At 43.0% G+C, this 14,370-nt stretch overlaps 1 protein-coding gene across 2 annotated transcripts in view; it reads left to right on the top strand.

Annotated features, from left to right (window-relative positions):
* Positions 1 to 1,151: 1,151 nt before the first annotated feature.
* The window catches only part of RTF2 (replication termination factor 2), a 33,371-nt gene continuing 20,152 nt past the window's right edge, over positions 1,152 to 14,370 (top strand). The window contains exons 1-5 of one of the 2 annotated variants that reach the window (XM_072879200.1): positions 1,152 to 1,304; positions 2,456 to 2,550; positions 2,654 to 2,747; positions 2,942 to 3,081; positions 7,444 to 7,522. In XM_072879200.1, the coding sequence (XP_072735301.1) occupies positions 1,236 to 1,304; positions 2,456 to 2,550; positions 2,654 to 2,747; positions 2,942 to 3,081; positions 7,444 to 7,522 (477 nt within the window). In that variant the 5' untranslated portion in view covers positions 1,152 to 1,235. Of the gene's footprint in view, positions 1,305 to 2,455; positions 2,589 to 2,653; positions 2,748 to 2,941; positions 3,082 to 7,443; positions 7,523 to 14,370 lie in introns of both variants that reach the window. The other variant, XM_072879201.1, reaches the window with a different exon arrangement.

Here is a 14,370-nt window from a genome sequence, read left to right as displayed (position 1 = left end):
TCTGAGCATGGAAGGAAAACTGACTTGGAGGAGTCCTGGCTCCCGATAAATCTATGGGGAGTGCACCTCAGCTGTCCTCCATCGCAGCTTGAAGCCATTCAGAGCACTGCTCCAACATAAAAAGAATTTATTTTAGTTACTAAATATGCAGAGGCTTTGGACAAGCTATTCCTACAAACTGGAAACACGGCGTTATTTCTTGCTGGGCACCAGAGCACCCACGCTGCCGAGGCTGCCCAGGGGTGCTGGGACCGGCCCTTACTGCGTGCGTCTGTGTAGCTCGTTAACGTTATCCCTAAATTTGCTGGATCTGAAATACAACGATGAAGGCCTTGTGACCACCCAGGTAGCCTGTTTGCACACCTGCGTTATTTGTATTTTTCCTAATTAATTTATTTTAAAGTTTTTATCTGAAATTTCAAAGTCTGGCTTTTCTGGGCAATGTTGTGCCTGTGTCTGTGTCCGGAAAGCACACAATTAGTTACAGCTGGTTCACACTGCTCCGGTCCAACACGCGCTCCAGTTGTCTGTGGAAGAACCAGCTCCCTCATCTTCCTCTGTTTTTTTTACTTGGCAGTCACCACGTTTTATACCGTTATTTAAACGTCGACATTTGTAAATATTACTGTTTGCACAGCTAAATGCAGTAACTGCATTTCACGTTGGCTTTGTATGCTTTGTATTAAACTTACTCCCGGAACGACCGAGTGTTTGTAACCTGCCGTCGCCCCCTCCTGCCGCAGCAGCCCGGCGCAGGGCGGGAAAGGCGAGAGACGCCTCCTCAGCGGGGGGCGGCCCGCGGCCCAGCCCCCGCCAGCCCGCCCCACCTCGGGCACACCTGATTTGGCCATAAATCCCCCAGAGCGGGTGTCCTGTGGGGGGTTTCCTCACAAAAGAAGGGAGAAACCTGCTCCGCCGTGGCGGGGCCGGGCGCGGGGCAGGCAGGAGAGAGGCGGCGGCGGCTGCTGCGCCGCCCCGGCGCCGGGCGAGGGCGCTGCGAACCCTCCTGCGCGCGGTGGCACGTTCCGCGCCCCTCCGGCAGCGGCCCGGTGGACTCGCCTGCCCCGCCCCGCCCCGCCCCTCCCGGCTGTGCGCTGGTAGCCGCGCCCCCAACCGGCTGGTTGCTATGGAACAGCGGTGACACTCTCAGGGCACGCCGGAAGTACTTCCTTCCCCGGAAGTATGTAGCCTGTGGGGGGAAGTGGATCCGGAAGCGTACCGCTGCGCGGAGCGAGATGGGGTGCGATGGCGGCACCATCCCCAAGCGGCACGAGCTGGTCAAGGGGCCCCGCAAAGTCGAGAAGGTTGGAGGGGCTGCGTGAGGGCGGCGGTGGGCGCGGCCGGCGGCTGTCGGGCTGGCTTTGTGAGCCGGGGCCTTGACCGTAGGCCCGCGGCCCGGCGGGAGAGAGGCCCCGCGGAGGCCTCCTTAGTCCTGCCCGTCCCGCAGCGAGCCGGGCATGGCAGTCCTGGTGCTGGCAGCGCGGAGGAGAGCGCCCTTCTGCGCGGCGCTGGGCCGGCCTGCGGGTACCACCTCAGGGTGGCTGTACCTGTGGTGCTAGGGGCAGCTACAGGGGGGATCCCTCTGTCTTCTGGAGGGCTTTTTGGACGTTCTGGTGATCGCGTGGGATTTAGGGGCCTCCTTCATCTAGGGGTGCGGTATCCGCTGGTAGCACTTCTGGTAGACTGTTTAAGAGTGTGACCAGACCATCGGTGGTGTCGAATGTGGCCGTTTCTGCATTGCATCTGCTTGTGTTCTGAATGTTGCTTGGCCTCTCTTTTTAGGATGTTTTAGGGTAACGGATATACAGTGGTATCGCATGTGTGGATAGGTGGATGAAGATCGGGAAAAATCTCACAGCAAGTGGCAGAAAACTTAGGCAAATTACACTTGCTGATGTAAAATCAGTAAATAAAATCCATTTCCTCCCCTCACCTGGCTGTCAGAGCAGCTGTGAACCTCAGTCTTTCTTTTATGGCCTAATGGGTCACACAGTTCACGTTTTTAGACTGGAGCTTCAGGTAGCATCCTGAAATCCCCAGATTTGCTTTTCTTGTTCCTTACAGGGAGTGGAACTGGTAGTTAACCCAAGCAGGGACGAGATGTGGAACTAGAGAGAAGAGGGTAGTGGAGAACATGAGAAGAGCAAAAAAGAATAAAGCGGGAAGAGGACAGGTGGAAGTGGCAAAAAATAAGAAAACTGAGTTACAGTTAGGACGATAGCTCCCAAGATGCAGAAGTGTGTTCAATAGATAGAGGCAGGCCCTCAAAACTGGTCATGAATTTTGCTAAAAGTTTTTGCTAAAGTCATTTTACGGAATAGCTTTGAGTGCAGAAAGTAGGTTTGGTAAGATATCTGGGGATTTGATTAATGCTTCAAGTATTACTTGATTTTATGTTTAAATAATTTGCAAATATAAAAGCTATTTCAAAATAATGAGTATGTTTTTTCTTCAGGTTGACAAAAATGCTGAATTGGTGGCAAGATGGTACTACTGTGCTCTGAGTCAAGAGAAGTTATGTCGGCCAATTGTAGCCTGTGAGCTAGGCAGGTATGAATGTTTCCATAAAGACTGCTATGTTAAAAGGTACGAACTTATAAATAAAAGAATGTTATGAGAATCGAATATGACTACTAAAAATTTTGTGTTATAGGTTGTATAACAAAGATGCCATCATTGAATTTTTGTTGGACAAGTCAGCTGATAAAACTCCTATGGAAGCTGCATCACATATCAAGAGCATTAAGGTAAACAGGTTGTGTCTAATGTTAGAGTGCCATGAAAGCTAAAACATGCTACAAAACCTCAATTTGCTTCTGTTCTCACTATATACTAAAAGCGTTAAAAATGGCAAACCGCAATGAAAAAAAATCTTAGAGAATGTTATCATGGCTCAAAAATCACTAGTAAACAGCTTAAGGCTTGCATTTTTATTTTTCAGAATGTAACAGAACTAAACCTTGCAGATAATCCAGCTTGGAGTGGTGATAAAGAGAGTATAAAAGGTGACAAATATGATGACATCCAGTCTGCACGCTTTATATGCCCTGTGGTGGGATTGGAAATGAATGGAAGACACAGGTCAGTAAGTTTCTGGATTTTTTTTTTTTAGAAGTGATTAGTATGCTAAACTGAATATAGAGCAGGTAAAAATGTTTGAATCGATAATGTTGCAACTCATGTATTTGCTCAAGCCTTTGTGGGGAATATTTGTCCTCCTTTCAGAAGGAGGGAGTTCAGGAGACTACTAAGTGTCCTTTCATTTCATGTTCAAGAGGAAAGATAAAAAGTTAACCCTTTCCTAAATGAATTTGTATGTATAATAAAGGAGCAGAGGGCAATGTTTGCAGAGAAAAAGTGACTGAAAGTTGTTTGGGGGCTAAACCACGGGAGATTGGTATGGGCAAGCAGAAGGAGGTCAGATGAGACCTCCCTTTCTGTCACATCAAGCAATTCTATCTCTCCCTCTGTTAGAAGCATAGAATCGTAGAATGGTTTGGATTGGAAGGCACCTTGAAGATCAGCTAGTTCCAACCCCCCCTGCCACGGGCAGGGACACCTTCCACTAGACCAGGTTGCTCAAAGCCCCATCCAACCTGGCCTTGAACACTTCCAGGGATGGGGCATCCACAGCTTCTCTGGGCAGCCTGTTCCAGTGCCTCACCACCCTCATAGTGAAGAGTTTCTTCCTTATATCTAATCTAAATCTACGCTCTTTCAGCTTAAAGCCGTTACCCCTTGTCCTATCACTACATGCCCTTGTGAAGAGTCCCTCTCCAGCTTTCTTGTAGGGCCCTTCAGGTGCTGGAAGGCTGCTATAAGGTCTCCCCAGAGCCTTCCCTTTTCCGGGCTGAACATCCCCAACTCTCTCAGCCTGTCTTCATAGGAGAGGTGCTCCAGCCCCCTGATCATCTTCACGGCCCTCCTCTGGACTCGCTCCAACAGGTCCATGTCCTTCTTATGTTGGGGTCCCCAGAGCTGGTGGTACTGCAGGTGGGGTCTCACGAGAGTGGAGTAGATGGGCAGAATCACCTCCCTTGACCTGCTGGTCACGCTTTTGATGCAGCCCAGGATACTGTTGGCTTTCTGGGCTGCAAGCACACATTGCCGGCTCATGTTGAGCTTCTCATTAACCAACACCCCCAAGTCCTTCTCCTCGGGGCTGCTCTGAATCCATCCTCTGCCCAGCCTGTATTTGTGCTTGGGATTGCCCCAACCCATGTGCAGGACCTTGCACTTGGCCTTGTTGAACTTCATAGGTTTGCACAGGCCCACCTCTCAAGCCTGTCAAGGTCCCTCTGGATGGCATCCCTTCCCTCCAGCTTGTTGACCGCACCACACGGCTTGGTGTCGTCGGCAAACTTGCCGAGGGTGCACTCGATCCCGCTGTCTGTGTCACTGACAAAGATGTTAACCAGTGCTGGTCCCAATACCGACCCCTGAGGAACACCACTCGTCACTGGTTTCCATTTGGACATCACACCGTCAACCACAACTCTTTGAGTGCGAGCATCCAGCCAATTCCTTATCCACCGAGTGGTCCATCCATCAAATCCATGTCTCTCCAATGTAGAGACAAGGATGTCGCACGGGCCAGTGTCAGATGCTTTGCACAAGTCTAGGTAGATGACGTCAGCTGCTCTTCCCTCATCCACCAACGCTGTAACCCCATCGTAGGAGGCCACCAAATTTGTCAGGCATGATTTGCCCTTAGAGAAGCCATGCTGGCTGTTACCAATCACCTCCTTATTTTCCATGTGCCTTAGCATAGTTTCCAGGAGGATCTGCTCCATGATCTTGCCAGGCACAGAGGTGAGACTGACTGCTCTGTAGTTCCCCAGGTCTTCCTTTTTTCCCTTTTTAACAACAGGGGTTATGTTTCTCCTTTTCCAGTCAGTGGGAACTTCACTGGACTGCCATGACTTCTCAAATATGATGGATAGTGGCTTAGCAACTTCATCCGCCAGTTCCCTTACGACCCGCAGATGCGTCTCATCGGGTCCCATGGACTTGTGCACCTTCAGGTTCCTTAGATGGTCTCAAACCTGATCTTCTCCTGCCTTTGCCTTCTGCGACTTGGGTGGTGTGGGTTGAGCACTTGCTGGTGAAGACTGAGGCAAAAAAAGTAATTGAGTACCTCAGCCTTCTCCATATCCCAGGTAACCAGGTCTCCTGTTTCCTTCCAGAGAGGGCCCATGTTTTCCCTAGTCTTCCTTTTATCACTGACGTACCTATAGAAGCTTTTCTTGTTGCCCTTGACGTCTCTGGCCAGATTTAATTCTATCAGGGCTTTAGCTTTCCTAACCTGATCCCTAGCTGCTTGGACAGTTTCTCTGTATTTCTCGCAGGCTACCTGTCCTTGCTTCCACTCTCTGTAGGCTTCCTTTTTGAGTTTTAGTTTGTCCAGGAGCTCCTTGTTCATCCATGCAGGTCTCCTGGCATTTTTGCCTGACTTCCTCTTTGTTGGGATGCATTGCTCCTGAGCTTGGAGGAGGTGATCTTTGAATATTAACCAGCTTTCTTGGGCCCCTCTTCCCTCCAGGACTTTATCCCATGGTACTCCACCAAGCAGATCCCTGAAGAGGCTAAAATCTGCTTTCCTGAAGACCAGGGTAGTGAGCTTGCTGTACACCCTCCTCAGTGCCCTAAGGATCTTGAACTCCACCATTTCATGGTCACTGCAGCCAAGGCTGCCCTTGAGCTTCACATTCTCCACCAGCTCCTCCTTGGTGGTGAGAACAAGGTCCAGCATAGCACCTCTCCTCATTGGCTCCTCTGTCTCTTGGAGAAGGAAGTTATCATCAACACATTCCCGGAACCTCCCAGATTGCCTGTGTCCTGTTGTGTTGTCCCCCCAACAGATATTGGGGTGGTTAAAGTCCCCCACAAGGACCAGGGCTTGTCAACGTGAGGCTGCTCCTACCTGTCTATAGAGGGCCTCATCTGCTCAGTCTTCCTGAGTGGCCTGTAGCAGACCTCCACTATAATGTCACCTGTCCCTGGCCTCCCTTTAATCCTGACCCATAAGCTCTCGGTCAGCTCCTCATCCATCCCCAGGCAGAGCTCCATGCACTCCAGCTGGCCATTGACATAGCGGGTGACACCCCCTCCTCATCTCCCCTGCCCATCCTTCCTAAACAGCCTGTATCCTTCCATTCCAACGCTCCAGTCATACGAGCTGTCCCACTGCATCTCCATGATGCCAATAAGATCATGGCCCCGCAGCCGTGCACACATCTCTAACTCCTCTTCTTTATTCCCTGTGCTACATGCATTTGCATAGAGGTGTTTAAGTTGGGCCCCCAATGAAGCTGACTTACTGGTTGGAGTGGATGGAATTCCTTTGGGCTGCTGTTCAGGTCTCTCCTGCTGACCTGTGGTCCTTCTCCAGGCTCTGGGTATCTATTGCTGGCACTGGCATCAAACTGGTAGGAGTGGGATGGGTTGAGGTTCCCCTCCCCCAGCAACTTTAGTTTAAAGCCCTCTTCACCACCTTGGCAAGCCTATGAAGTTAGGATCAGAATAGCGATGGATTGTATGTCTATTCTAATCCTGCAATAGTATCTATTTTTTTAACTGGGCTGAGGAAGGACACTTTCTTGCATCCTGGTTTGGGCAAATTGGCAATTTCTTTTTCCGTGCGTGTTAACGCTGATGAGTGAGAAGAGGCCGGGTTCACAGCTTTGATAGTTGTGAAGTATTTCTTCCTCCAGAGAGTGATTGGCTGGGAGACATTCAGGTGGAATTAAAGAGACAACCTGGAAAGTAAACCCATTTTTACCAGAGCCACCTTAGTATTTTTTGATTCATTTGAGGGTGGTAGAGAGGGAAGGATTAACAGTAGCTCTCAGGAAAATGAGATCACATGAACCGTGTGCGTAATTGCTTCACATAATCTTGCAAGAATCTTCCATGTGGACAGGAGAGATGTGGGAGAACAGACCATGGTTAGGCTCGCTTGTCACAGCTTTGCTGGAGAGCTTGAGTCAGAGTAAGTGAAATCACTAAGCTTGGTGGGAGGTAGAACCATTCAAACAGTGTAACTTTGTAGTAAAACAGATTGTGGTGATGATTCCAGAGAAACCTGTTTAGACTTATAGCAAATGTACAAAAACATCCCAAGAGCATCTGTTTTGCTATGATCCCCTTGAGAGATTGTTATAAACCTATGCTGAATTATACCGAGAATGAAATAACAAAATACATGTTGTGATTTTATGTACCCAGTATTTTCCGTTTGATTCTTATATTGTGCAAATTAATAAGTACCTAGTTAAGGTGCTGATACCTTGATTAGCTGCAAGACTGTGTAAAGAGAAAGTTAACTGTGTCCTGCTAGCCCATTGCAGTATTGTTTCTGTGTTAAATCAGCACTGCAGATATATCTTTTAGGCACAGGGTTTCTTAAAAACGATTGTATGTCTTGTCTTCTTTTCTCTGAAGGTTTTGCTTCTTGAGAAACTGTGGTTGTGTGTTCTCTGAACGTGCCCTCAAAGAAATTAAATCAGAAGTTTGTCACAAGGTGAGTTTTTCTTCAGCTTTAGTAGCAGTGGGGTCACATATGACCCCCCACAGATAGATATATAGATACAGTTATAAACATGTGTACGTATAGATATACAATTGTATTCACATCCACTATTGTAAAGTGGTTTTTTTCATCTGAGTATGCAAATTGAAATGGAACTTGTAAAAGTTCTGTTTTATGATGGCCTGAAGTAATTCTATATAGCCTTTTTTTAATAAAAAGGTGTTTCTAAGTAGTTGTAAAAAATGAATATTTTTGTTCTCATAGACAGTTTGGTTTTGCAATAACTACTTCAGAAACTTCATTTTTTTCAAATGTTTGGTTAGAATTTCAGTTTAAAAAAGGGTGATTGGTTTTGGTTTGGCGTGTTGGTTTTGGTTTGGGCTTTTTTCCTGAATGCATGTGGTTTGTGTTTATCAGTGTCCACTCTGTGTTTAAACTGATTACATTTTCAGGTTTTGTTTTGATCCCTGTATTTTTAAAGGACATTTGCTTTTGTCCTTTTTTTTTGGGCAACTCTTCATAGAATTTTTATCAATTACATGGATTATTGTAGAAAATACTGGCTGCATTTCATTTTACAGTGTTGGTTTGATCTCATAGGTTTCTTTGTAGCTAGGGGCAATGATAGAAGTTGCAAATACTCTCTCTTTTCCTATCACTACTTTTATTATCATGAGATTTGTGGTGATAGTTGCCACATTTAGGCAGAATTATTTTTCAGCAAACACCCTGGTATTTGACAAAACATGCAGTATATTTGTATTAAAAAAGACCTGTGAAGGAAAAACTTTCTTGGTAAGTTGTTGCAAGTGATGTGGAATATTGTTAGTTAGGTTTAGCCTCATATTGCTGCATTCAGTGCTAATTTTGTTCTGTAGAATACTGGGTTAGTCCTAATGGCTCTGCTTTCCTGTTGGCAGATACTAATTTATTTTTAATGAGGTTTTTTGTTTGCATCTAAATTTTTGTCAATAGATGGATGTAACTTGATTATTAAATGCAGGAATTAGATGTTTTGTCCATGGTTTGGCCAGTCTGATAATCTTATAAAAACTAAATAAATCCCATATTTTCTGGATTTTTTAATAATCAGTATTTATCATAGCCTCATATTTGCATACAGCTGTTTTCACATACATGTGTATTCTTCACAATATTCAGAAGGGTGCTTCTAGAAATAATGAAGTAGGTATAATATAATCTAGTCTGTCATCTTTTCATTATTGGATTTTGGTGCACAAAGACAATGGTAACCAGCTAGGAGAACATGTTTTAGTCCACGTTTCCTTTGATTAAGGTTGAAGAGTGATTTAGTAGATTTTGGGTATATACTGATAATGTTCTCATTCTGTATTCAGAATCAAGAAGGGGACCAGAACTTTTCTAAATAGGATCATGCGGAACTGGTTGCCATGCTTTCTGGTAGCTAACAGTTTGTTTATATCCAAGGTGCTAATTAGCAGCATTCCCCCAGCACGTTCTGTCTTTATGCAGCAATGGGGCATAGAGTAAAATGAACCAGAACTGATGAAGAAGGAAAAAAAATGAAATGTTGTGTATGGTACATATGCTACTAATTCTACAGAATTAGAAATTGTTTATTAACAAATAGAATCCTCTTCTGGTACACGTTCTTTCAAAATGCAAAAATTTTCTGAAGTGTAGAATGTTTGAACATTGTGGATTCCCATACATACATTTCTACTGGTGCTAACTGCTGAATCTTAAGAATGACAGTATGGTTTTTGAACCAAAATCCAACCTATGGGATCTATGTGGGCCACAGCATTTTCTTTCATGGCTTTGCCACCTTCTGTCTGCCAGTATGTGCCCAGATGCCCAGCCCTGTGTGCCCCTGCCATGTCTGTGTGTGCAGAGGCATTGTTATGTGACTTCGGAGAGTGACATGATGAGAGTAGTTCAAAAAGAATAATCCTGTGTTTGTGTGTTTACTGTCTGTATTCAGTCTTTCAGTCTTTCTTTTCAGCTAGCAGAATCTGTGTTTTCATTTCATCCCAGGGGATGAGGTTTATAGCATGGATGTAAACTGGAGAAGTATCAGTCTAGGAGCTGTGTGGCAGTTCTCTTCCCCACTACTGTGAAATTCAAGAAAGCTCTTTCAAAACAAGCTATTCTTGTGCATTAATTTCACCTATGAGCCTACAGAGCAGTATTGATAGTCTGCCAAACTGTAAACAGCAACGGCTTCCCAAAGGACTTTGTCAAACAGATGCTGTAATGATGCAGTAAAAACATTCACCGGAGAATACAGATACCCAGCAGCCCAAACAGTTCTGCAGTCCTCACCTTCATACTCATGCTTCAAACTAGATCATCTGAACTAGGTAATGAACATATATTTACATGCTACAAGATGCATATTGCAAAGTGTTGTGCTTCATGAAACTGTAGGAAATTACTTTGCTGTGCTCAGAGCAGAGGGTTGCTTCCTTTCCACGCCTTCTGGCCTAGCTCATGGGAATGCTTACCACTTTGTGGGAAGTCCCACAGGCAGTTGTCTCACTGCTTAGTTTTCTTCTCAGTTTTTTCTGTGGCAGCTTATACAAGAAATAGAGCAATCCATTTGTCCAGTGATATGCAGATTGCAAAATAAGTGTTTAGGAAAAAACTGAATGCATATGCAGATTTTGTCTAATTCAAGGAAATGGAAAACCCCAAGATGAAGAATTCAGCATTCCTTGGTTTATCTTGACAGTATTTGCTGTAGTACTAGATTTGAAAGGCCATATGGAGTCTAGGTCCGGGGATGATGAAGCAGTCTTTCTATCAGAGTTCTCTTTAAAAAAAAAAAAAAACATATTTTGCCTCAGTAGACACTTTACGTGAAGAGCTGACAATATTAAATACATGTATTTATCTACTTTTACTGGAATTGTTAAAAAGACTATATTGGTACTAGGGAAAGGCACAAGAATGTGAGAGGAAACTGTCATGGATAGAGGACTTTTAGTACGGCAACTGTAATTAATGTGTGAGGACTCTTTCTAAGTGACTTAGCTCCCTTGGAAGTAAACTTTTCTTTCTTGCTTCACATGTTAAGTAGCAGTATACTGAAAGATTCAAATTAAAAAATAACATTAAAATGTGAAAACTCTAAGGCAAACAAACAGTCAGACACTGTAGCACTGTTGAGAGAGAGAGAGATTGTCTCTTATTGCCTAAATGGTAAATGCTTTGAACTGTGTTGCCAAAATATAAAACTCCCTGGCCAAAGAATTTTTTGAAAGAGCAATGAGAATTTTTTAGTGGTGGCTTATGTTGGAGAGTGAGCTGTTAGATGAAGTGCTTGGGACAAATTTTGAAGCTTCTAACTATTTAGACTGAAGAGTTGAAAAAGAGCTTTGTCTAAAACAGAGCAACTTATGAATACAAATAAAACTTATAATACCTTTTTACACAGAAGTGTATCTTGTTTGAGCCATATTTTTGAGGTTTTGTACAGTAAGAAGAGAAAATTTAAACTATCAGTACTAAGTCACATGCTAAAATGTGCAGGATAGGACTTTAAATCAGCAGGAAGAGAAACAACTTTGCTTCCAGATAAGAGTTTGGTGATCAGTGTTCTGCAGCAGAAGCCCTGAAGATCAGAAGTTTTCTGCTGCTTCCTGCTCTTCAGGAAGAATTGTGCGCGTCATGGAAATTGTCAGTTTAAAATTTGCACTTTTGAATAGGATGTTCTCACCTATTGTTGTGTTTAATTCTCCAACAGACTACTAAAATTGAAAGAACAAGCAAGACTGTTTCTACTCACTCTTCTTGTGTTTGATGGGATCTTGTAGATTGTAAATTAGTGCTAATCTGTGGTGGTCTGTAGATTTTGGTGGGGCCCAAAGTGATTAAATGTTTTGGAACTTCTGTTCTAACTGGCTTCCTGATTCTTGCATGGGCAGTCTTTTGTGCCTACTTGTTTGGAAGTCTGCTATTTGACAAAAATTATGCTTTTAGAAATAATGGAATAAAAGAATTACCTAGCAGTGTATAGTGTCTAATTAAGGTCACTTTTGGCGGATCGAAAAAGGCACCATTACCAATTTTTGATGTTGACTCTCCTGTCTAAGAAGTTACTATTGGTGTAATAGCATGCTAGAGGTAGGCTGGAGATGGGATAGTGGTTATTGAATCTGTGGTGGAAGTCTTTCTGGGAGTTCAGGTAGTCACTCTGGAAGTTAAGGACAAGATTACATTTTAAAATGTAGCTTCTTATATCACTTTAAAATTTATTTTGGAATTGTTTTCAGAGTCAACAGACACTAATACACACTTGAAATGGTACCCTAACTATTAAATTCTGTACCATATAAAACACTTAGTCAAATGTTTAACTTAGCTATAGAGCTATTGAACATGTGCCTCAGGCTTTTTCAAACAGAAATTATGCATACATCTTTCAGATACAATGTGTGTGCAGTATGTTATACAGCAGTAGTGTTTCCTTGAACAAGGTCACATTGACACTATGCTGTTAGATCAACAGTCACCAAAAGTTAGTAAACATTGGTTACTGAAATCTAAAAGTTGTGATTGATCTACTCATAACACGATAATGCATGCAGAACTTAATGAACGCTTTTTATGTATGTTAAATACTCTCAGCTTTCATAGTTTTATTACTTAATTTTCAACTGTTGTTAGAAGTAAAAAAATATTTCAAGAATATAATGTGGTTATGGTCACTCAGAATAATGTGTAAAATACTGTTTCTTAATGATTGAGAAGGGGGTGGTTTAATTATGATTTTCTGGGGGTTTTATATATGTAAAATTTTGTTTAAAATACAAAATCCTTTAAGGAAGGAGGATCATGCTCCAATGGCTTTCCTGGAATGACATGGGTAAAGTCATACCTAAATTATATTTTAAGAGGGGTTTTTGTGCAGTTTTTTTCCCCCAGGTTGATTGGTTCAGTTTCTGCAAACCAAGCCCACGTTATATATCACCTTGCTATTGAATTTATCCTTTTCATTCAATTCAGAAGTGAGACACAACAATTGTTTTGTGTGATGGTGACGAAAGGTGAAAGCTCAATAATGGATTTGCTGCAACGACGTTAACAAGGAACATTCCTTTCACGTTTTAAAAAACAACATGGAGTGGATAAATGCTGGCAGTGCCCTACAGTGGATTGGGTGTGGTCTGGAGATAAAGTAACTATGAATATTGCTAGGGTTAATACATACCAGAGACCCATTAGCTTAGAAATAGTTTCAGAGGGACTCTACAAGCTCAGTGTGAACATGCTGCATAGCCTTTTTCTTTCTTTCTTTCTTTTCTCCATAAAAAAGCATCTCCAGCAATATTTAGCTACCAGATAAGTCCTAGATTATACACGAACCTGAGTATAGGCCTTTGGGTTGAGTTTTTACATTTTTGTAAATAAATAGAGACCAGATGGTCGGTCTTCAGGTTAAAGTTCATTTGAAGGAAATGTTTCCAAGAAACTCTTGTGGGAAGATAAGCAGTACAGTTCCAGGAACCTGGGAATAAGTTTGCAATATGAAACTTTCATGTTCTATTGTTGGGTCACTTGTAGATTCATTTGATTTTTTTGGAAAAATGTTTAATCTGTAAGTCAGTTTTCCTGTAAAGACTGAGTGATATTTTGGGTGTGTACTGAAGCTTACATCTAAACTGCTCCTAGACATTTATTTATAATTTGTAGTTTCTAATCAAGTGAGCTTATAAGTAACGAGATGTTATTTTATTAGTTCGCATCAGAGTTCATGCAAAATAATTGGAAGTTTATTTGGATTTACTGGAATTAAACTTTCATCTGCATTCTTGCCAAAATACCTCTGAAGGAGGATGAACAGTTTGAAATTATTTCTCACAATTTGGGTTTCTCCTAGTCTCTTTCCGTTAGTAGCACCTAACTAAAGACCTTTGGAGACAGGGTGTAGAGGTTTAATCCCATGGAAGAGTTGTCATATTGTATAAAAGACCATCACCGATATCCTCTCTGTTTCCTCATATTCCCCCAATCTTTTTGGTTGCACAAGTGAGGGGATTAATTTAGGAGTCCTGTAAAGGAAAGAGCAGCTCTTGCCTGGAAAAGGGCTGGATCCTTGTTCTTTTTTTTTTTTTTATTACAGTTCCCTGTTTTTGTCTGTGTTGTGTGTCAAAAGCCACTTCCTTACTGTAGACCAGTGAGTGCTGCATCTGGTCTGCAGAGGGTTTGGGAAATGAGATGCTTCTCCTGGTTGCTGCTAGGTGTTATCTCCAGTTGCTGCAGACTGTTGCAAGGTTCAGGGAGGTTTTGTCTCCCCCAGTCAGGTACACTGGGATTGAAGGATGGCTTTTCACTTGGTTTTTCCTTTGTTCCCCGGCCTCAAATTTCCCATGTCTCCATGCCCTAAACTCCTGCAGAGACTCAGAAACAGGGACTTAAAGGTAAACATGCATTGCAGGAGCCCTACTACTGTTACTGGCACACGCACCCTTTTCATTAGGAGCAGAGCCTAAATAGTTCGAGAGTGATGTTGCCATGCTACACAATGAAATTAGAGATGCAGCTGGCCATGGAAAAAAAACCACGAAACAAAAAAACCAGTGAAATGGACGGTGTCTGAAACTGGTTGTCACTTGCTTATCTACAAGCTCTGAAATTTTAGCATGAACTTCATTATTCAAAATAATCTTATTTCATAAGACATACAGTAGACATGACTCTCATTAACTTGTGCTCTTCATGTTTTATCTTTGTTCAGTCATTGCTTCCATTTTACTATTTTCGTACTAGTTAGTCTTTTTTTTTTTTTGGCTGCAGACATAAGGAATATGTATTTTTCCAATTACATAAGTCACTTAAAGGATTATGAACTG

Source organism: Ciconia boyciana, chromosome 14 (genome assembly GCF_034638445.1).
Source record: "Ciconia boyciana chromosome 14, ASM3463844v1, whole genome shotgun sequence".
Lineage (NCBI taxonomy): Eukaryota > Metazoa > Chordata > Aves > Ciconiiformes > Ciconiidae > Ciconia > Ciconia boyciana.
The sequence above is the reverse complement of the archived record's forward strand: the minus strand, read 5'-3'. Positions and strand labels throughout refer to the sequence as shown.